Source organism: Triticum aestivum, chromosome 7B, assembly GCF_018294505.1.
Source record: "Triticum aestivum cultivar Chinese Spring chromosome 7B, IWGSC CS RefSeq v2.1, whole genome shotgun sequence".
In the NCBI taxonomy this organism is placed as follows: Eukaryota; Viridiplantae; Streptophyta; class Magnoliopsida; order Poales; family Poaceae; genus Triticum; species Triticum aestivum.
Genome location: NC_057813.1, coordinates 590,881,415 through 590,904,264, shown reverse-complemented (window position 1 = coordinate 590,904,264; position 22,850 = coordinate 590,881,415). Strand labels below are relative to the sequence as shown.

Here is a 22,850-nt window from a genome sequence, read left to right as displayed (position 1 = left end):
TATTCGATGTAACTCTTTTTGCGGTGTGTTTGTCGAGATCCGATGAATTGTGGGTTTATGATCAAGTTTATCTATGAGAAATATTTGAATCTCCTCTGAATTCTTTTATGTATGATTGAGTTATCTTTGCAAGTCTCTTCGAATTATCAGTTTGGTTTGGCCTACTAGATTGATCTTTCTTGCATGGGAGAAGTGCTTAGCTTTGGGTCCAATCTTGCGGTGTCCTTTCCCAGTGACAGCAGGGGCAGTAAGGCACGTATTGTATTGTTGCCATCAAGGATAAAAAGATGGGGTTTATATCATATTGCATGAGTTTATCCCTCTACATCATGTCATCTTTCTTAATGCGTTACTCTGTTCTTATGAACTTAATACTCTAGATGCATGCTGGATAGCAGTCGATGTGTGGAGTAATAGTAGTAGATGCAGGCAGGAGTCGGTCTACTTGTCACGGACGTGATGCCTATATACATGATCATGCCTAGATAGTCTCATAATTATTCGCTTTTTTATCAATTGCTCGACTGTAATTTGTTCACCCACCATAATACTTATGCTATCTTGAGAGAAGCCACTAGTGAAACCTATGGCCCCCGGATCTACCTTTTATCATATAAGCTTTCAGTCTACTTTTATTTGCATCTTTACTTTTCCAATCTATATCATAAAATACCAAAAATATATTTATCTTATCATACTATCTCTATCAGATCTCACTTTCGCAAGTGGCCGTGAAGGGATTGACAACCCCTTTATTGCGTTGGTTGCGAGTTCTTTGTTTGTTTGTGTAGGTGCGTGGGACTTTTGAGGAGCCTCCTACTGGATTGATACCTTGGTTCTCACAAACTGAGGGAAATACTTATGCTACTATTGTTGCATCACCCTTTCCTCTTCAAGGAAAACCAACGCAAGCTCAAGACGTAACAGTCATACCGAGTTCTTTGAGTTGATCTAGATTTCAATCTCGGTGCAACCAATTTGAACACTTCGGTCTCACCGAGTTGCAGTAACCACTTGTGATTCTGCATCTCGGTGCCACCGAGTTGTTCCACTCGGTCACACCGACAGGGTCTAGATATAAATACCCACGGGTCGAATTTTGGAAATTTCTCCGAAACCCTTCGCACGCGCTGTCCAACTCTGCCGACTCGAGGTCTCTGGATCGTCGCCTCCGTCACCAGCAAACTCTTGCCGCCGGTCTCCGCCGCCATCAACGGATTCTTCTCCGCCGTCGTCGCCCTAGCAAGCTCAGCACCGAGTTAGGGTATGAGCTCAAACCCTATGTGCAATCTTTTCATCTGATTCCTGCACCTAGGACAATGCCATGAATCATACCAAGTTTGAAGCACTTCTATCCAATCAAAAACATCTTTAGATTAGTTTTGATTCGAAAACTTAGTGTTACGTTTCCGCCGAATTCATCTCGGACCGACCGAGTTGTAGAAATCGGTCTCACCGATTTGGCCCAGGCCATTGCACTTGTGATTTTCGGTCTGACCGAATCTTGCAAATCGGTGTGAACGACTTCAGATCTTTGTGAAACCCTAGCATCTCGGAGTCACCGAACTGTTTCTCGGTCTGACCGATTTCACGAGTTTAGACTCTAACATTGCTTCAGTGTCACCGAGTTCAACAAATCGGTAGCTCCGAAATGACTTCTGTAGAAAACTAAAACTAAGTTTTTGGCTCATCCACTTTGTGATGCTCATCCACTCTGTCTTATCTATATCTATTCACAGGGTTAGCCTTCAGCTTTCAGCAATGTCTGACAACAGTGACAGCCAGAATAAGTCCGAGGAACAGGTTCAGATGAGTGAGGGCACTAGTCCCTCTAACAGCAGCTATGATGATGGGAGCAGAAGCACTCCCAGCAACCTGCCAAAAGCTGCAAGTATGTAGAGGAAGAAGAAGACATCAGATTCCGCGGATGAGGATTTAAGGTTGATGAGGAAGTCACTTCCAAAAGGAAATGTGACAAGAAAGAGCTTGGCATTGCTGCTAACACTAAGCCAGGGATGAATAAGAAAGCTCCTGCCAGAAGGATTCCTACGTCCAAAGCGAGAGCCTCAAACCAGGAAACCATGGAGTTCACACTTGAACCAAAAGAGGCTGGTGAGGGCAAGAAGAGGAAGGAGAGGGTCAAAAAGACCATGGCCAGAGTTATTGGCAGATCTTCTATGATTAGAGACCTAGATGAGGAGGAAGAAGAGCAAGATGCACCTCCTGCCAAAACTCAGAAGTTGATGGGGGATGCAATCAAGTCAGGGGCTGCTCCATCAAAGCCCAAGACTGCCCCCAAAGCTACCGCTCAAGCCCCCAAGATATCCACTAGGAACATTCCAGCAGCTGAGAAGAACAAGGCCCAGTGCCTGAAATGGAAGAAGAAGAGGAAGGGCAAGTGCTTAGGAAATTGAAGCCCAAGATCCCTGATCATGATGACACACATCCTGTGGCTGAGTACATGAAGATAAGAAAGGATGCGGGTGTCAGGCTATAAAGGCAAACAGACCCATATGCCATAAGAAGGAGGATTACTATTGACTACAGGTTCCATACAAAGGAACAACAAGACTTCTATGAGACTGTGCTCCTGGACAAGAAGCCCATAGTAAGTGACATGAGATGGGTTGACTAGAAATTCATTGACAATAATGCTGAGTATTTCCCAGGAGTCCATGAGAGTTTCAGATGAACAGGAGTTGACACATTTGTTGGTCAGAAGTTGACTAAATGGAGTGATGAGTTGATCATGAAGTTTTACTCTATAGCACACTTTTACCCTGATGGTAAAATTGTTTGGATGACTGAGGGTACAAGGTGCCAATCTTCTGTTGCTAAGAGGGCAAAGCTGATCAATGCCCCAGAAGAGCATGAGGAGGACACTCATGTGTATGCCAAGCCAAGGAAAGGACATGACTCTATTGCACACATGTACAAGGAGATTCCAGATGCTGCCTTGGACACTCATAAGTTTGGATCAGTTTACTATCTGCTGTCAGGTCTGCCAACAATCAACACAATCCTCAGATAGACTTTGCTGCCCATGTCTAGAGATGACATAATGATTAGAGGGCACTCAATAAATCTGCTGCATATGTTTGATGTGCCTGAGAAATTCAAGGTGATGTCCTTGATAGTTGAGACTATCAAAAGGACTGCTGCAGACCAAAAGAGATCATGTGGCTATGCTCCACATATTCAGATGCTCATCAACTCCGAGATGGGCAAGGGCATGTATCTTTTGGACAAGGAACATCTTCCCCTGCTGCCAGAGTTTGAAGACAATGTGGTTGTCATGGATCCATCACATCCCACATCTGTGCAGGCTCAGGAGAAGAAAGAAAAAGCAAAAGCAGAGAAGGCAGCCAAGACACCAAGTGTTGAAGAGGCCTCCCAGATTTTTCTGAAGTCCAAGCAAGATCAACTTGGTTATCTCATTCAAGTTACTTTGAGGATTGAGAAAGGATTGGCCACCCTAACTCAAAATCAAGAGAGTCTTGAGAGGATAATTGAGACAAAAATTCATGACTTAGATGTGAAAGTCATAGAAATACAGTCAATTGTGGAGAAGATCCAAGAAGAACTTGAAGATAGGGATGAGGGACCTACAACATATGCTTTTTAACAAGTCCCAAGGGGACCAAGGTCATGTTGTGCCAGTTGTTACTGATCCCAGACCTACAGGGTCAGCACCTGCAGCTACAATTTCAGTTGCTCCTCCAGTTGCAACTCCACCAGCTCCTCAGATTTCTTCAAGTGCATTCATTGCAGGACTCCTCTCCATGCCACCTTTGCACTCTGGAGCTCCCGGAGATCATGCTTAGAGAGCCGCATAGCACTATGCATTTTCAAGCTTTTTGGTAACTTGTTGCCAAAGGGGGAGAAAGTGTATAGGTCATAGGCTTCGAGAGAGAGAGAGTGTGTGTGTTTGCGCGTTTGCTTCTTTTTGCCTCTCTTGATACTCTATTTGCTTTGATTGTTTGGGTGATACAATATTTATGCTTGTGTGTGAGATACTTCTATGATCATATGTTTGATCATATCATACTTTAATGCTTGTGCTTAATGATGATATTCTATCTCTCATGTATGATCATTCATATCTTGTTGGTGATGAGTACATATTTCATATTCTATCATTTTGAGCGCTCCACCAAGATGTATGTGACATGGAAGAGTGACCCATGATCCTAATTGATTGTGCATTTGCATTCAAAAGCAAATCTTAAATAATGCACAAATTTAGGGGAGCTCTTGCTTATCACATACTTCTCAAAGCGACGATGTACTTCATTTGTATTATCATTTGTCGAAGCTTTGATCTACATGTTTTCACCAATTAACAAGGGGGAGATTGAAAGTGCAACTAATCCACGGGTGGTTTTGGTAATTCATAACAACATATAGCTCATTGAACTAACATTCTTTCAAGATCAATGTTTCAGAAAGTTCAATGATTGGTATGGCATGGACTAGAGATGTGGACCCCTCAAAATGCTAAGGACACACATTGGAAAAAGCTCAAGACTCTACATTCTCATTTTATTGATCCAAGATCACATTGAGTCCATAGGAAAGCCAATACTATTAAAGGGGATGAGGTGTTGCTTAATGGCTTGCTTGCTCAAAATGCTTAGTGATATGCTCCAAAAACCCTCAACCACTTTCTCATTTCCACATATGTCCTAAACAAAGAGTCAAACTCGGCCCCACCGATTTGATCTGTTTGGTGCTACCGAGTTCACCTGACATAGCCATATCCACAAACCCTAATCAATTCGGACTTACCGATAGGGATCTCGGTCTCACCAAGATGGGATTGCAAACTCTTTGTTCTTCGTAACATTTCGGTCTAACCGAGATGAGCAATCAGTCCCACCGAGTTCGCAGTGCCAACTCTCTATTTCCTTTTTGTAACATTTTTGTCTCACCGAAATGAGCGATCAGTCCCACCGAGTTTGCCTGACCAAGTCTTTGTTTGCTTATTACTGAAATTGGTCTCACCGAGTTCATGTGATTGGTCTCATCAAGATGAGGTTTTCCCCTAACCCTAGCGCATTGGTCTCACCGAGTTGATATCGTCGGTCCCACCGAAAAGCCTAATGTTCACATTTTGAACCAAGTTGGTCCCACCGAGTTTCACTATTCGGTCCCACCGAGTTTGGTAAATTGTGTGTAACAGTTAGATTTTTTGTGGAGGCTATATATACCCCTCCACCCCCTTCTCCATTTGAGAGAGAGCCATCAGATCGTGCCTACACTTCCACTACTCATTTTCTAAGAGAGAACCACCTACTCATGTGTTAAGACCAAGACATTCCAATCCAACCACAAGAATCTTGATCTCTAGCCTTCCCCAAGTAGCTTTCCACTCAAATCATATTTCCACCATAGCCAAATCTATGAGAGAGAGTTGAGTGTTGGGGAGACTATCATTTGAAGCACAAGAGCAAGGAGTTCATCATGAACACACCATCTATTACCTTTTGGAGAGTGGTGTCTCCTAGATTTGTTAGGTGTCACTTGAGAGCCTCCGTCAAGATTGCGGAGTTGAACCAAGGATTTTGTAAGGGCAAGGAGATCGCCTACTTCATGAAGATCTACCCAAGTGAGGCAAGTCCTTCGTGGGCAATGGCCATGGTGGGATATACAAGGTTGCTTCTTCGTGGACCCTTCATGGGTGGAGCCCTCTGCGGACTCGCGCAATCATTACCCTTCATGGTTGAAGTCTCCATCAACGTGGATGTACAATAGCACCACCTATCGGAACCACACCAAAAATCTCCATGTCTACATTGCGTTTGCTCCCTCCAAACTCCTCCCCTTTACCTTCATATGCAATGATTTACATTCCGCTCCTATATGATGTCTACTACAAAACCTTCTTCTTGTAGACGTTGTTGGGCCTGCAAGTGCACAGGTTTGTAGGACAGTAGCAAATTTCCCTCAAGTGGATGACCTAAGGTTTATCAATCCATAGGAGGCGTAGGATGAAGATGGTCTCTCTCAAACAACCCTGCAACCAAATAACAAAGAGTCTCTTGTGTCCCCAACACACGAAATACAATGGTAAATTGTATAGGTGCACTAGTTCGGCGAAGAGATGGTGATACAAGTGCAATATGGATGGTAGATATAGGTTTTTGTAATCTGAAAACATAAAAACAGCAAGGTAGCTAATGATAAAAGTGAGCGTAAACGGTATTGCAATGGTAGGAAACAAGGCCTAGGGTTCATACTTTCACTAGTGCAAGTTCTCTCACCAATAATAACATAGATAGATCATATAACAATCCATCAACATGCAACAAAGAGTCACTCCAAAGCCACTAATAGCGGAGAACAAACACAGAGATTATGGTAGGGTATGAAACCACCTCAAAGTTATTCTTTCGGATCAATCTATTCAAGAGTTCGTACTAGAATAACACCTTAAGACACAAATCAACCAAAACCCTAATGTCACCTAGATACTCCATTGTCACCTCAAGTATCCGTGGGCATAATTATACGATATGCATCACACAATCTCAGATTCATCCAACCAACACAAAGTACTTCAAATAGTGCCCCAAAGTTTCTACCAGAGAGTCAAGAAAACGTGTGCCAACCCCTATGCATAGGTTCATGGGCGGAACCCGCAAGTTGGTCACCAAAACATACATCAAGGGGCACGTGATATCCCATTGTCACCATAGATAAACACGGCAAGACATACATCAAGTGTTCTCAAATCAAAGACCCAATCCAATAAGATAACTTCAAGAGGGAAACTCAATTCATCACAAGAGAGTAGAGGGGGAGAAACATCACAAGACCCAACTATAATAGCAAAGCTCGCGATACATCAAGATCGTGCCATAGAGAGAACACGAGAGAGAGAGAGAGAGAGAGAGAGAGAGAGATCAAACACATAGCTACTAGTACATACCCTCAACCCCGAGGGTGAACTACCCCCTCCTCGTCATGGAGAGCGCCGTGATGATGAAGATGGCCACTGGTGATGGGTTCCCCCTCCGGCAGGGTGCCGGAACGGGCTCCCAAGAGGTTTTTGGTGGGTACAGAGGCTTGCGGCAGCGGAACATCCGATCTATCTTGATATTCGATGGTTTTAGGGTACGTAGGGTTATATATGCGAAATAAGTCGATGGGGGGGTGCTCGAGGGTCCACGAGACAGAGGGCACGCCCTTTAGGGGGGCTATCTCCTGGGCTCCTCGAGTATCTTCTGATGTGAACTCCAAGTCTCCAGGATGATATTCTTCCAAAAAATCATGTTGCCGAAGGTTTCATTCCGTTTGGACTCCGTTTGATATTCCTTTTCTTCGAAACACTGAAACAGGCAATAAAACAACAATACGGGCTAGGCCTCCGGTTAGTAGGTTAGTCCCAAAAATGATATAAATGTGCATAATAAAGCCCATAAACATCCAAAAGGGGTAATATAATAGCATGGAACAATCAAAAATTATAGATACATTGGAGACGTATCAAGCATCTCCAAGCTTAATTCCTGCTCGTCCTCGAGTAGGTAAATGATAAAAACAGAATTTTTGATGTGAAATGCTACCTAGCATAATTTATAATGTAATTTTCTTTATTGTGGCATGAATGTTCAGATCCACCAGATACAAAATAAAAGTTGATATTAACATGAAAATGGTGATACTTCAAGCATACTAATCAAAGTAATCATGTCTTCTCAAGATAACATGGCCAAAGAAAGTTATCCCTACAAAATCATATAGTCTGGCTGTTGCTCTATCTTCATCACACAAAGTATTTAATCATGCACAACCCCGATGACAAGCCAAGCAATTGTTTCATACTTTAATAATCTCAAACTCTTTCAACTTTCACGCAATACATGAGCGTGAGCCATGGACATAGCACTATATGTGGAATAGAGTGGTGGTTGTGGAGAAAAAAGGAGAAGATAGTCTCACATCAACTAGGCGTATCAACGGAATAGATATCAATGTGAGTGAGTAGGGATTGCCATGCAACGGATGCACTAGAGCTATAAATATATGAAAGCTCAACAAAAGAAACTAAGTGGGTGTGCATCCAACTCGCTTGCCCACGAAGACCTAGGGCACTTTTGAGGAAGCCCATCATTGGAATATACAAGCCAATTTCTATAATGAAAAATTCCCACTAGTATATGAAAGTGACAACATATGAGACTCTCTATCATGAAGATCATGGTGCTACTTTGAAGCACAAGTGTGGAAAGAGATAGTAGCATTGTCCCTTCTCTCTTTTTCTCTCATTTTTTTCTTTTTCTTTTTCTCTTTTTTTCTTTTTTTTCTTTGGCCTTTCTTTTTTCTTTTTGGCCTTTCTCTTTTTTCTTTTCTTTTTCTTTTTATAAAGTCCGAAGTCTCATCCCGACTTGTGGGGGAATCATAGTCTTCATCATCCTTTCCTCACTAGGACAATGCTCTAATAATGAAGATCATCAAACTTTTATGGATTTACAACTCAAGAATTACAACTCAATACTTAGAACAAGATATGACTCTATATGAATGCCTCCGGCGGTGTACCGGGATATGCAATGAATCAAGAGCGACATGTATGGAAATTATGAAGGTGGCCTTGCCACAAATACGATGTCAACTACATGATCATGCAAAGAGAAATATGACCAAAGTAATGCGTGTCATAGGAACGGAACGGTGGAAAGTTGCATGGCAATATATCTCAGAATGGCTATGGAAATGCCATAATAGGTAGGTATGGTGGCTGTTTTGAGGAAGGTATATAGTGGGTGTATGTTACCGGTGAAAGTTGCGCGGTACAAGAGAGGCTAGCAATGGTGGAAGGGTGAGGTGCGTATAATCCATGGACTCAACATTAGTCAAACGAACTCATGTACTTGTTGCAAAAATCTAGAAGTTATCAAAAACCAAAGCACTACGCGCATGCTCCTAGGGGGATAGATTGGTAAGAAAAGACCATCGCTCGTCCCCGACCGCCACTCATAAGGAAGACAATCAATAAATAAAATTGTGCTCCAACTTCATCACAAAGCGGTTCACCATACGTGCATGCTACGGGAATCAAAAACCCCAACACAAGTATTTTTCATGATCACCTCAACTAGCATGACTCTAATATCACTACCTCCATATCTCAAAACAATTATCAAGCATCAAATTAATCATAGCATTCAATTCACTTTCTATGATAGTTTTTATTATACCCAACTTGGATGCTCATCATTCTAGGACCAACTTTGTAACCATAGAAAATACCATGCTGTTCTAAAAGACTCTCAAAATATATAAGTGAAGCATGAGAGACTAGCAATTTCTTCAAAATTAAGACACCACCGTGCTCTAAAAGATATAAGTGATGCACTAGAGCAAATGACAAACTACTCCGAAAGATATAAGTGAAGATCAATGAGTAGTCGAATAATTGTGCAACTATGTGAAGAATCTCTAACATTAAGGAATTTCAGATCTTGGTATTGTATTCAAACAGCAAGCAAAACAAAATAAAATGACATTGCAAGGATAGCACAACTCATGTGAAGAAGCAAAAAACTTAGGCTCAACCGATACTAACCGATAGTTGTTGAAGAAGAAAGGTGGGATGCCTACCGGGGCATCCCCAAGCTTAGATGCTTGAGACTTCTTGAAATATTATCTTGGGGTGCCTTGGGCATCCCCAAGCATGAACTTTTGTATCTCCTTAATTCCTCTCATATCATGGTTTCTCTATTTCTCAAAAGCTTCATCCACAACAAACTCAACAAGAACTCGTGAGATGGGTTAGTATAAACCAATGCAAAACCTTATCATTTTTTACTGTAACAAATAACTAAAATTATTATTCCACATTTAATACTAAATGTCTCTGCATATTTAACACTCCTATCCTCAAATAGAATCATTAAACAAGCAAACATATGCAAACAATGCAAACATAACAGCAATCTATCAAAACAGTACAGTCTGTAAAGAATGCAAGAGTATCAATACTTCCCTAACTCCAAAAATTATGAAATAACATTACCACTGTAGTAAATTTATCAGAGATCATTATGCAAAAGGTTTCAACATTATATCATGCTCTTACTTTTCTAGGGAATTTTTGCAACAGCGGTAAACTTTCTGTTTTCAAACAGCAACATGTATACTAGCAAAATAAGCATGGCAAAGGCTATACTTGACTTCTTTATTGAAACTAAAGACGCAAAACATTATTCTAACTAACATAAAGCAAATACTAACAAAAGAAAAATGACGCTCCAAGCAAAACACATATCATGTGGTGAATAAAAATATAGCTCCAAGTAAAGTTATCGATGAACGAAGACGAAAGAGGGGATGCCTTCCGGGGCATCCCCAAGTTTAGGCTCTTGGTTGTCCTTGAATATTACCTTGGGGTGCCTTGGGCATCCCCAAGCTTATGCTCTTTCCACTCCTTATTCCATAGTCCGTCGAATCTTTACCCAAAACTTGAAAACTCCACAACACAAAACTCAACAGAAAACTCGTAAGCTCCGTTAGTATGAGAAAATAAAACCACCACTTAGGTACTGTAATAAAATCATTCTAAATTCATATTGGTGTAATATCTACTGTATTCCAACTTCTCTATGGTTCATACCACTTAATACTAGCCATAGATGCATCAAAATAAGCAAACAACACATAGAAAACAGAATCTGTCAAGAACAGAATAGTCTGTAGTAATCTGTATCAAACGTATACTTCTGGAACTCCAAATATCCTACAAAATTAGGAAGTCCTAAGACATTTGTGTACCAATCCAGAGCAAAAAGAATCAGATCATAAGCACGTTTCTGTGAATTAACAAAACTAATTTACTGGGTACAAAAGTTCTGATTCTCAGCAGGATTAACACAACTATCACCGTAAGCTATCCTAAAGGTCTTACTTGGCACTTTACTGAAACAAAAGATATAAAACATGATTACTACAGTAGCATAATCATGTGGACACACAAAAACAGTAATGATAAATATTGGGTTGTCTCCCAACAAGTGCTTTTCTTTAATGCCTCTCTAGTTAGGCATAGTGATGGCAATGATGCTCACATAAAAGATAAGAATTGAAACAAAAGGGGAGCATCATGAAGCATATGACTAGCACATTTAAGTCTAACCCACTTCCTATGCATAGGGATTTTGTGAGCAAACAACTTATGGGACAATACTCAGCTAGCATAGGACGGGTAAAACAAGCATAGCTTCAAAATTTTAAGCGCATGGAGAGGAAACTTGACATTATTGCAATTCCTACAAGCATATATTCCTCCCACATAATAATTTTCAGTAGCATCATGAATGAATTCAACAATATAACCAGCACCTAAATCATTCTTTTCATGATCTACAAGCATAGAAAATTTTGCTACTCTCCATATAAGCAAATTTCTTCTCATGAATAGTAGTGGGAGCAAACTCAACAAAATAATTATCATGTGAGACATAATCCAATTGAAAACTAAAATCATGATGACAAGTTTCATGGTTATCATTATTCTTAATAGCATACAAGTCATCGCAATAATCATCATAGATAGCAACTTTGTTCTCATAATCAATTGGAACCTCTTCCGAAATAGTGGATTCATCACTAAATAAAGTCACGACCTCTCCAAATCCACTTTCAAAAATATAATCATCATAAATAGGAGGCATGCTTTCATGATAATAAATATTCTCATCAAAACTTGGGGGACAAAAAAATATCATCTTCATCAAACATAGCTTCCCCAAGCTTGTGGCTTTGCATATCATTAGCATCATGGATATTCAAGGAATTCATACTAACAACAATGCAATCATGCTCATCATACAAAGATTTAGTACCAAGAATTTTAATGCATTCTTCTTCTAGCATTTGAGCACAACTTTCTTTTCCATCATACTCACGAAAGATATTAAAAAGACGAAGCGTATGAGACAAACTTAACTCCATTTTTTTGTAGTTTTCTTTTATAAACTAAACTAGTGATAAAACAAGAAACAAAAAGATTCGATTGCAAGATCTAAAGATATACCTTCAAGCACTCACCTCCCCAGCAACGGCGCCAGAAAAGAGCTTGATGTCTACTACACAACCTTCTACTTGTAGACGTTGTTAGGCCTGCAAGTGCACAGGTTTGTAGGACAGTAGCAAATTTCCTTCAAGTGGATAACCTAAGGTTTATCAATCCGTAGGAGGCGTAGGATGAAGATGGTCTCTCTCAAACAACCCTGCAACCAAATAACAAAGAGTCTCTTGTGTCCCCAACACACCCAATACAATGGTAAATTGTATAGGTGCACTAGTTCAGCGAAGAGATGGTGATACATGTGCAATATGGACGGTAGATATAGGTTTTTGTAATCTGAAAATATAAAAACAGTAAGGTAACTAATGATAAAAGTGAGCGTAAACGGTATTGCAATGGTAGAAAACAAGGCCTAGGGTTCATACTTTCACTAGTGCAAGTTCTCTCAACAATAATAACATAGATAGATCATATAACAATCCCTCAACATGCAATAAAGAGTCACTCCAAAGCCACTAATAGCGGAGAACAAACGTAGAGATTATGGTAGGGTATGAAACCACCTCAAAGTTATTCTTTCGGATCAATCTATTCAAGAGTTCATACTAGAATAACACCTTAAGACACAAATCAACCAAAACCCTAATGTCACCTAGATACTCCATTGTCACCTCAAGTATCCGTGGGCATGATTATACGATATGCATCACACAATCTCATATTCATCCAACCAACACAAAGTACTTCAAAGAGTGCCCAAAGTTTCTACCGAAGATTCAAGAAAACGTGTGCCAACCCCTATGCATAGGTTCATGGGCGGAACCCACAAGTTGGTCACCAAAACATACATCAAGTGGCACGTGATATCCCATTGTCACCACAGATAAACACGGTAAGACATACATCAAGTGTTCTCAAATCAAAGACACAATCCAATAAGATAACTTCAAGAGGGAAACTCAATTCATCACAAGAGAGTAGACGGGGAGAAACATCATAAGATCCAACTATAATAGCAAAGTTCGCGATACGTCAAGATCGTGCCATAGAGAGAACACGAGATGGAGAGATCAAACACATAGCTACTGGTACATACCCTCAGCCCCGAGGGTGAACTACTCCCTCCTCGTTATGGAGAGCGCCAGGATGATGATGATGGCCACCGGTGATGGGTTCCCCCTCCAGCAGGGTGCTGGAACGGGCTCCTGAGAGGTTTTTGGTGGCTATAGAGGCTTGCGGCGGCGGAACTCCTGATCTATCTTGATATTCGATGGTTTTAGGGCACGTAGGGTTATATAGGCGAAAGAAGTCGGTCGGGGGGTGCTCGAGGGGTCCACGAGACAGGGGGCGCGCCCTGTAGGGGGGCGCCCCCTATCTCCTGGGCTCCTCGAGTATCTTCTGATGTGAACTCCAAGTCTCCAGGATGATATTCTTCTAAAAAATCACGTTGCCGAAGGTTTCATTCCGTTTGGACTCCGTTTGATATTCCTTTTCTTCGAAATACTGAAACAGGCAATAAAACAGCAATACGGGCTGGGCCTCCGGTTAGTAGGTTAGTCCCAAAAATGATATAAATGTGTATAATAAAACCCATAAACATCCAAAATGGGTAATATAATAGCATGGAACAATAAAAAATTATAGATACGTTGGAGACGTATCACTATACTCTTAGAATTGCATGTGTAGGTTGATTGCTTGACTTGTGCTAAGTTGCTAAAATCTGCCAAGACTTAAAATTGGGAAAAGGCTAGATTTTTATTTGGTCAAGTAGTCTAATCACCCCCTCTAGACATACTTTCGATCCTACAATCTCCAACGGCAACCTGCAAATTTCATCCTGCATTTTCCCGCGGACAGAGGGATCTAGTCCGCGGACACGGATGTGGGAGGATACCATCCAACTGTAGCCTGTATATGTCCGCCAGCAAATTCAAATTCAAATCTACGCCGATCCACGCAACACGCTGGATCACACCCGCGCCGGATCGCATCCCCGAGCACAACCAAAAAGAGGCAGACATGCTTAGTTTTTACATGCCCGAATCCAAAAGAACATCAGTCTAGTAGTCCGTGCATTTCTGCCCTGCCGAACCAGCCATCCCGGCAAGATGCTTAATCCTCAATCAAGGAGGAGCCATCGCCACCGCGTACGCAACCTCTGTGTCGCCGTCCACCTCCACCTCCGCCTACGCCGCGTCCTCATCTTCCGCCACCACCAACTCATCTTTCTGCCGCTCCAGCATCTGGTATGGATGGATTGCACGATAATTCTAGCGTCCGCATCTAGAGAGTCGATATTAAAGGTCATATCTTGGTGTCCTCCGCATTGGCGGCGATCTTCACCCTCTTTCCCTCGAGCGCGGCCTTCTTCTCCTCGAGCGTGGCCTTCCTCTCTTCTATCATGGTCCTCCTCTCTTCGAGCTTGATCTTCTTCTCTGTCGCCTCCATCAACTGCTTTAACCTCTCTGCCTTCCTCTCCAACTTGATGTCCGAGTGCCTCACGCATGTCTCTTCCTTCTTCGCCAGGATCTCCTAGAACCTCCCCATCAGCTTTGCCGCCACACCTTCTCGCTTCACCCTCTCCTCCTCCCACTTCTTACCCCACAGATTTCTTCTAACCTTCTTCGGTGGTTCTTGGGTTGGGTTGGTAAGGTCACCGGTTTCTTCCTAGTTGGATTGGGCGGCGGTCTTGGCAATGAAAATGTTTCACTTTGGCTGCCCATTCAACTTCAACCAACAATGCATGACAGTGAAGGAGATCTCCAACTTCTTGTACACCACACAAGCAAGAGTAGGCTACAAAGACAAACAATGTATATCCATCTAGTGATCAACAAAACTAAAGCATATCCAGCTAGTGATCAACAAATCTAAAGCATATCCGGCTAGTGATCAACAAAATTAAAGCATATCCGGCTAGTGATCAACAAAACTAAAGCATGCCTGGCTAGTGATCAACAAAACTAAAGCATGCCCGGCTAGTGATCAACAAAACTAAAGCATATCCGGCTAGTGATCAACTTACTTGCTCAGTGATTTATGCATCGCTAGGCCACAGTGCGATGAGATGCTTCAAGTGCCCGCGATACTTGGAGACAGCCTCTTGGATGGTGTACAATCGATGGTCGAGGGACCTCCACTCACGGTTATGGATCAACGTGTCGGAGCAGGGCGCGAAATGCTTGTGCTCATGGAACCATCTGTGAATGTTCCTCCAAAAGGTTGTGCCCTTTTGCTCCGTGCCATGCACCGGATCAAGGCTAGTGGCCAACCATGTGTCGCATAATAGCTCGTCCTCTCGCATGTTGAAGCTTTCTCCTCTACCCTTCTTGTTTGGATCGTCGGCTGTATAATTTGGATCATCGTTGTTGCTTTCGTCGTCGTTGTCCTCCTCCTCCTCCCCTCCTCCAACTGCTGCTCTCCGGTGGCCCAATGCGATGTGTGCCATCACCGGTCTAGGTGTAGGACTGTTGCGTGGCCGTCTGGGTGTAGGACTGATACTACTGGTAGTTGCCGGACTAGGCGGGATCCAAGTCTTCCACCTGCCCATCCTCATTGATCCCTCCTCCTCCCTCGCCTCCGTCATGGATGACATCAAGCATCTCCCTGTCCGCATCGTACGCTGGCTCCCCCACTCTCGGCATTGCAGCAAATAGTGCACGGGCACCCATCTGCTCTTCGCCCATCGTCCCCGCCCGAACGATCGACGCTGATGAATACTCGGAGAAGAGCGATGCCGCGTTAACATCGATGATGTAAGGAACCGTACCGGCGGAGTTTGCGAGCTGCTTGGAGGTGTAGTAGTACGGAGGCTTGTATAGAGTTCAGAAGCATCTATATTTGCAATTTTAGATGATGCATAACAAAGAAGCATGAACATGATACTTCAGAAGCGGAACTAGCCTTGGATGGAAGCATGGAAACTGATATTGCAACGAAAACTAATATTACCGACACGATACCTACTTTCTCCAAAGGACGCAGTTGTTTGCCTCCTGCACTTCGGAACCGCCGCTGTTCATCCTTGATTTTGAACACGCGTGAATGAATTTCTGAATTCCGAACATACTTGATTTTCTTACGAAATAAAATCTTCTCCTTGTGAGGTTACATTTGGCTGATGCATTGGGTGGGTCTATAGTATTGTGTATATATGTATATAGTAAAGGAGCTCCGCATCCGGCTCCTGGCACCTCTGGAAGTGCGGGGAGAGGATGTATAGAGAACCTTGCACCAAAAAAATCGCTTAGAATTGTTTTTCTAATTATTTCTTCATTTTTACCATATTAAATTATTAGTAATTCCTACCACAATGATAAGGGTGCTTCGTACCACTACACGCCTAAGCTAAATGGTACAAATGCTAGGCTTTCTTTGTTGGCTGTTTTTTGTATTTTTTTTATCTAGGCTAATTGACCACTATGAATAAATCTCACAAGTGTGCCAATAAAAGAGAACACTATCAATAGTGATTTCTCTTTTTTATCTACGTCAATCTAAATTCGTGAAACTTGATACAAATGTGATATTAATAGTGCTTTCTCTTTTTTACTTCGGGAAAACCCTATTATTCCAACTAACCATTATATGTTATGAAGAGTGGTGTGATCAGTCCAACCTGTGCTTCATGTAGCGCAGTGCATCCTCACGGTATCGTGGCTCCCAACCATTCAACTCAATGTCTATGCGTATGTACAATAATGCAAACCATACAAATTCAATTAGATGTCACTACAACCCTGCATTTCTCAAAACTTTCCATCATTACTTTCCTTAAGATGGATGGGCGCAGCAACACGCGCCTCTTTGGTCTAGTGGAGATGTAAAACTTGGAGCGCACTAGATGGACCTGACGAATTAGAACAAGGTGTGCATATGCATGTCTGGCCCGCTACTCCGGCAACTAGTTTAGGCTGATCACCGAATTTAGATGTATGAAGATATAAGAACCGAACGGATCTCAAGGAGAGTTGACCGCCGGGATAACAAGTGCAAGCGCGCACCCATAGCAAAGTGTTGGGACAACATCATCGACTAACACATCTAGAGGTTCACCTTGGACATGGTCTGAGGTACCCTCTAACTCATATTCCAAGTATTCACGGTCACAAAAAATCAAGAACATTCATCAATTTCTATGAATCTTATGCTTGCATAATTGGTACTCCTAAAAAACTTGATTGTGTTGAACATCTCAACACTGCAAATGTGTGCTATTTACCAACCGAAACATGAGGGTGTGAGGGCGCTTAACTACCACAGAAGTATCTCACCAACTGAATAGTCATGTGAATGCACCGTAGAAAAGATACTCTATCACATTACTTTTTTTGTTCATGTATATACATTCCTTTATGTTAACTATGCTGACTTCTAGTGATGCGTGCCTCTTCCTCACAAACAGTCGTTGTGAACTAATTAACAGGTGGTTGTAGTCTGTGGTGCAGTCGCATATTCTTCAGCTTAACATGTCGTACGTGTGGGCACACCTTAATCCAGGACACCCTCAGACACCTCTTCCTCAATTCAAAAGTCTCTCTCTCTCTCTCTCTCTCTCTCTCTCTCTCTCTCTCTACATGGAATAGTAGGTAAGGTGGTTTTGGATCTTGACTGATCGATGGAGCTTGTAGCCCTGTTTGGTTCTGAATTTAGGTTGTTGTGATGGAGGGACTAGTGTTGTTGTCCATTGTTGATAATCTTCTCAGTCAGTGTGGTCCATATGTAGGCTTTAGCTAGGTTGTTGTGATTTTGCTATACAATGTAGTGCATAGTGTTCCTATGCATGCCTTGCTCCTGTTGTTAGATTGTAGAGATTGAGGAATAGTAGGTAAGGTTGTTTTCAATCTTTGGATGGCGAGAATACCGATCAATGGATCTTGTAGTGTTGCTTGGTTTCCTTTGTATTTCCAGTATCTATAAACCTGAGCTAGTAGTATTGGGTTATTGCTAAACATGATGTTTTATGGGTGGTGTGGATTAGTTCCAACGAGTGCCTGATGGGCTCTTGTTTTGTTGCCCGTTGTAGATTTTTTTATTCAAGTGCCATCTATTTGAAATGCAAGATCTTACTCTTCTGCAGGATGAAGTGATGAGCACTAAGGCTACTTATGAGAGAGTTGCGTCGATTCCCCGTGACCATCCAGACTAGATCTCCCTAAAAAAGGACGGCGTGGTGAACACTGATGTATCATGATTGGGTGCATTGCTGGCTTTCTTGGATTAGATTCAACAACTTCTTATTTTAAGAATTGTGGTGAAGAGTTGTGTTTGATTCTTGTGGTGGAACATGTTTATTGAAGAATTGTGGCATGATGATTTGAAGAATTGCGGCAGTACGAGTTGTTGCGATGGGCAGACTGCAACAAGGGCTTAATTGCAAAACCGCAAGATACAATGCGAGGTGAGTCCGCGGGACACGCGTCGCAGGGACGAGGCGACGTACGCCCGCGTCCGATCCGCCGGCTGAAACCAAGCATTTCCCTTTTCAGAATCAGTTAGTATTTTTTAGCGTAAAAAGCTTCCATGAGGCTCATACTTGAATAAACAGAAGGCCGTGAAAGGCCCATAAACAAAGTGAAAACCGAAAACTAAACACATCGACGTTCTTATCGTTGCTCAATTTTTTTTTTTTGACGTTCTTGTATCATCGATCGAGTCGGGAACGACATGCATACGTGTGCCTTCGCATCGACACGTCACGGCATCTTGTTAACCGTCAGATCGGCAGAACTCACGGCGGAGATCACCAACGTGACGCGTCCAAGTTTAAACAGGAGTCGGAGACCGCCTCAGGCCGATTCCTCCTTACGCAGCACGCACGCACGCACGCAATAAATACGTACGACGGCCTCCTCTTCCTCTCCAAAAAGGAACAGAGACGAAGCAAAACAAGTCAGTCGACATGGCTCGTTCCGCGTCGACGTGCTGGATGTTGGCTACGCTCCTCGCCGCGTTGCTTCTCGCGATCCCAGCTGCTGCTTCCGCCGCTGCGCCCACGGAAGGCGGCAGCACGGGCACCGTCATCGGCATCGACCTCGGCACCACCTACTCCTGCGTCGGCGTCTACCGGAACGGCCGCGTCGAGATCATCGCCAACGACCAGGGCAACCGGATCACCCCCTCCTGGGTCGCCTTCACCGACGGAGGCGAGCGCCTCATCGGCGAGGCCGCCAAGAACCAGGCCGCCGCCAACCCGGAGCGCACCATCTACGACGCCAAGCGCCTCATCGGCCGCGACTTCGCCGACGCCGTCGTGCAGCGGGACATCAAGCTGCTGCCCTACACCGTCGTCGACCGCAAGGGCAAGCCGCACATCCAGGTGCAGGTCAAGGACGGCGACGTGCGCGTCTTCAGCCCCGAGGAGGTCAGCGCCATGGTGCTTACCAGGATGAAGGAGACTGCCGAGGCCTACCTCGGCGACAAGGTCACGCACGCCGTCGTCACCGTGCCGGCCTACTTCAACGACGCGCAGCGCCAGGCCACCAAGGACGCAGGTGTCATCGCAGGGCTCAACGTCATCCGCATCGTCAACGAGCCCACCGCGGCGGCCATCGCCTACGGCATCGACGAGAAGGGGCCCGAGAAGAACGTCCTCGTCTTCGACCTCGGCGGCGGCACCTTTGACGTCAGCGTGCTCTCCATCGACAATGGCGTCTTCGAGGTCCTCGCCACCAATGGCGACACGCACCTCGGCGGTGAGGATTTCGACCAGCGCCTCATGGACTACTTCATCAAGCTCATCAAGCGGAAGCACGGCCGGGACATCATCGGCGACCTGCGCGCTCTGGGGAAGCTGCGGCGGGAGTGCGAGCGCGCCAAGCGTGCGCTCAGCAACCAGCACCAGGTGCGCGTCGAGATCGAATCGCTCTTCGACGGCGTCGACTTCTCGGAGCCGCTCACCAGGGCACGGTTCGAGGAGCTCAACAACGACCTTTTCCGCAAGACGATGGTGCCGGTGAAGAAGGCCATGGCGGACGCCGGGCTAAGCAAGGCTGACATCGACGAGATCGTGCTCGTCGGTGGCAGCACCAGGATTCCCAAGGTGCAGCAGCTCCTCAAGGACTACTTCAACGGCAAGGAGCCCAACAAGGGGGTCAACCCCGACGAGGCCGTCGCGTACGGCGCCGCCGTGCAAGCCAGCATCGTGAGCGGACACGTCGACGAGAACACCAAAACCATGATCCTGCTCGACGTCGCGCCGCTTACACTCGGCATGGAGACGGTCGGCGGCGTGATGACGAAGCTGATCCCGAGGAACACGGTGGTGCCGACGAAGAAGACGCAGGTGTTCACCACGTACCAGGACAAGCAGACCACCGTGTCCATCAAGGTCTACGAGGGCGAGAGGAGCATGACCAAGGATAACAGGCTCCTCGGCAAGTTCGATCTCTCTGGAATCCCGCCGGCACCGAGGGGCACGCCGCAGATCGAGGTGACGTTCGAGGTGGACGTGAACGGCATCCTGCACGTGAAGGCGGCGGACAAGGGCACCGGCAAGTCGGAGAAGATCACCATCACCAACGACGACCGTCGGCATAGCCAGGAGGACATCGACCGGATGGTGCGCGAGGCAGAGGAGTTCGCCGAGGCGGATCACAAGCTCAAGGAGAGGGTCGACGCTCGGAACAAGCTAGAGACGTATGTGTACGGAATCAAGAACACTGTCGACGGCAAGATGGCCGACGCAATGGAGAGGGATGAGAAGGAGAAGGTCCAAGATGCGGTGAGAGATGTGAACGGGTGGCTTGATGACAATGCAGAGGCGGAGAAGGAGGACTACGATGAGAAGCTCCGGGAGCTGGAGGATGTCTGCAACCCTATCATCACGGCGGTGTACCAGAGGTCTGGAGGTGCACCAAATGACCACACGACTGAGGACGACGACGATCATGATGAACTCTAGGCACATGCAACTTGTTAGATCATATAGTATTTACTAGTTTCTTTTTTTTGCCCCAGAAATATATGTACATATGCACGTTTGCATTGCATTCCTTCCTAGTATAATATAAAGTTGTGATACAATGATTTTATGACGTACTCATTGGTTTATAACTAATCCTTTTATTTACGAGTATTGTTGGAATTGATGAACTCTAGTTGATTGAGAATCAGATGGTTAGGAGGGTGTTGTATCCTAGCCCGCCATCTTATATCAAAATCAGGTTTGATACCTGTGTTTCATGATAGCGGATTATTCTTTCATTGGGAGGCGATTTGTTCTTGTTAATAGCAAGATGTTTATAGTGACTTTGTTAGTATCAAGACCCGCAAGCTCAGCCTCTCGAAGATGCTTATAGTGATAGTATGTACGTGCATGCCTTCACATGGATGAGTGTATGTAAACATCTGTAGTACTATGTTTCTAAAAAAAACGCGTCAATTTCTTGATGTTATGGCCGATGATGTTCTCCTAGCACCACGACACAAGTAGGCGTTTCAGCCGCCTCTTTTTTATGCATATGTAATGCACATCATATTGCCATGGGTTCTTGTTCACACATTTAGCAGAAACTAGTAAGCGTGCACGTGCAACGCACGTATAATCATAGAGAGAAATTTCTTGAGTCATCCTAGTTAAGACATAATTATCTCATATCGAACATGCACGCTTTGATGGCCTTACTAATTGTACAAAGCTCCAAGAATCCTCCTGTACATGTATTTACATAGGTCTAATAACGGTAAACCATGAACCCCCCTACACATGTTCACCAGTAAAGCAATTGGCTTTGATGCTCCAAGAACAATATTCAGTAGAATAGCAGTAGGGGGACATAGTAAATCTCGACAGATAGGAGGGAAGCTGTGCAGTGATGGGACTGAACCAGGGAGCCCCATCCGACCACGACAGAGGGCTTGACTAATATTATGAAAATTAATATTCAAAAAAATATATTATGACAATTAATGTTTATGGAAAGATAACATACTACTTTACCATCAAAAGATAGCATAATACTAAAATGTTGTGAAATCCCAAACACCAAATAACCCCTCACACGTGATGATATCACCGAGGAACAAACATTGTTTCGTCTGCAATTAGGACACAAATAGAAGACTAACGGTCTAGAAGATACACTAACCAGTGGCTGCGGTAAATAAGTAGTTCAAAAAACAAGAAAACTTGAAAAAACGCGGTTCAAGAAGCAAGCTAAGTTGAATGGTTCAGTATGTGTCAGTTCTTCTATATGGGTCAATACCTTCTTCTATTGTCAATACCTTTTAACTGTATATTCGAGTACACCGAGAGTCGATATATGCACGCAAGAAATCCATGTACAGAATTTTGTGAAGCCAATTGAAATGCATCCATATCTATATGTCAAACACATTAAAGTTGTTTGATAAATTATTTACATAGAATTAGGCCAGGGACAACTATAGATGACAGAAATATGAGATGCACCAACAAAAAAGATTTATTGTTTAATACCATCTGAAATGAAGATATTGCTATCTAGGGTATCATAGTGGAAAATTTGTACATGTAAAAAGGAGCTGACACTTATATTAACAGAGGTCAGACATAATCAAGTCAGCAATTGAGATTATCTTTGGGTTCTCCATCCTTACAGATTCTTCCAGCTTAGTTCTAATGACCAGGCTTAGACTAAGAAGATACAGGCATTAGAGTTGTGTCACGCCTGCATCCAGTGATGAAGTGGACTCGGAGATGCCCAGGGCATAGCGGTCGTGAGTCGTCAGGTGTGTGTGTATGCATGTGTTGCACCATGTGGGTATTGAAGAAAAGAACAATTTGAAGCTTCTCAAGTGTCTCTCTGAACTCACCTACCCTCCTGTCTTCCTCATC

The 22,850-nt window shown here is 43.8% G+C and overlaps 1 protein-coding gene across 1 annotated transcript; it reads left to right on the top strand.

Annotated features, from left to right (window-relative positions):
- Window positions 1–18,894: 18,894 nt before the first annotated feature.
- On the top strand, window positions 18,895–20,980 carry LOC123159855 (heat shock 70 kDa protein BIP5). Its single transcript, XM_044577670.1, has one exon. It carries the CDS (start codon window positions 18,936–18,938, stop codon window positions 20,934–20,936), a length of 2,001 nt encoding a protein of 666 aa, XP_044433605.1. The 5' UTR covers window positions 18,895–18,935; the 3' UTR covers window positions 20,937–20,980.
- The last annotated feature ends 1,870 nt before the right edge of the window (window positions 20,981–22,850 follow it).

Excerpts from the sequence above, each read along its gene's own strand:
- LOC123159855 (XM_044577670.1), top strand. The coding sequence starts at position 18,936 with ATGGCTCGTTCCGCGTCGACGTGCTGGATGTTGGCTACGCTCCTCGCC.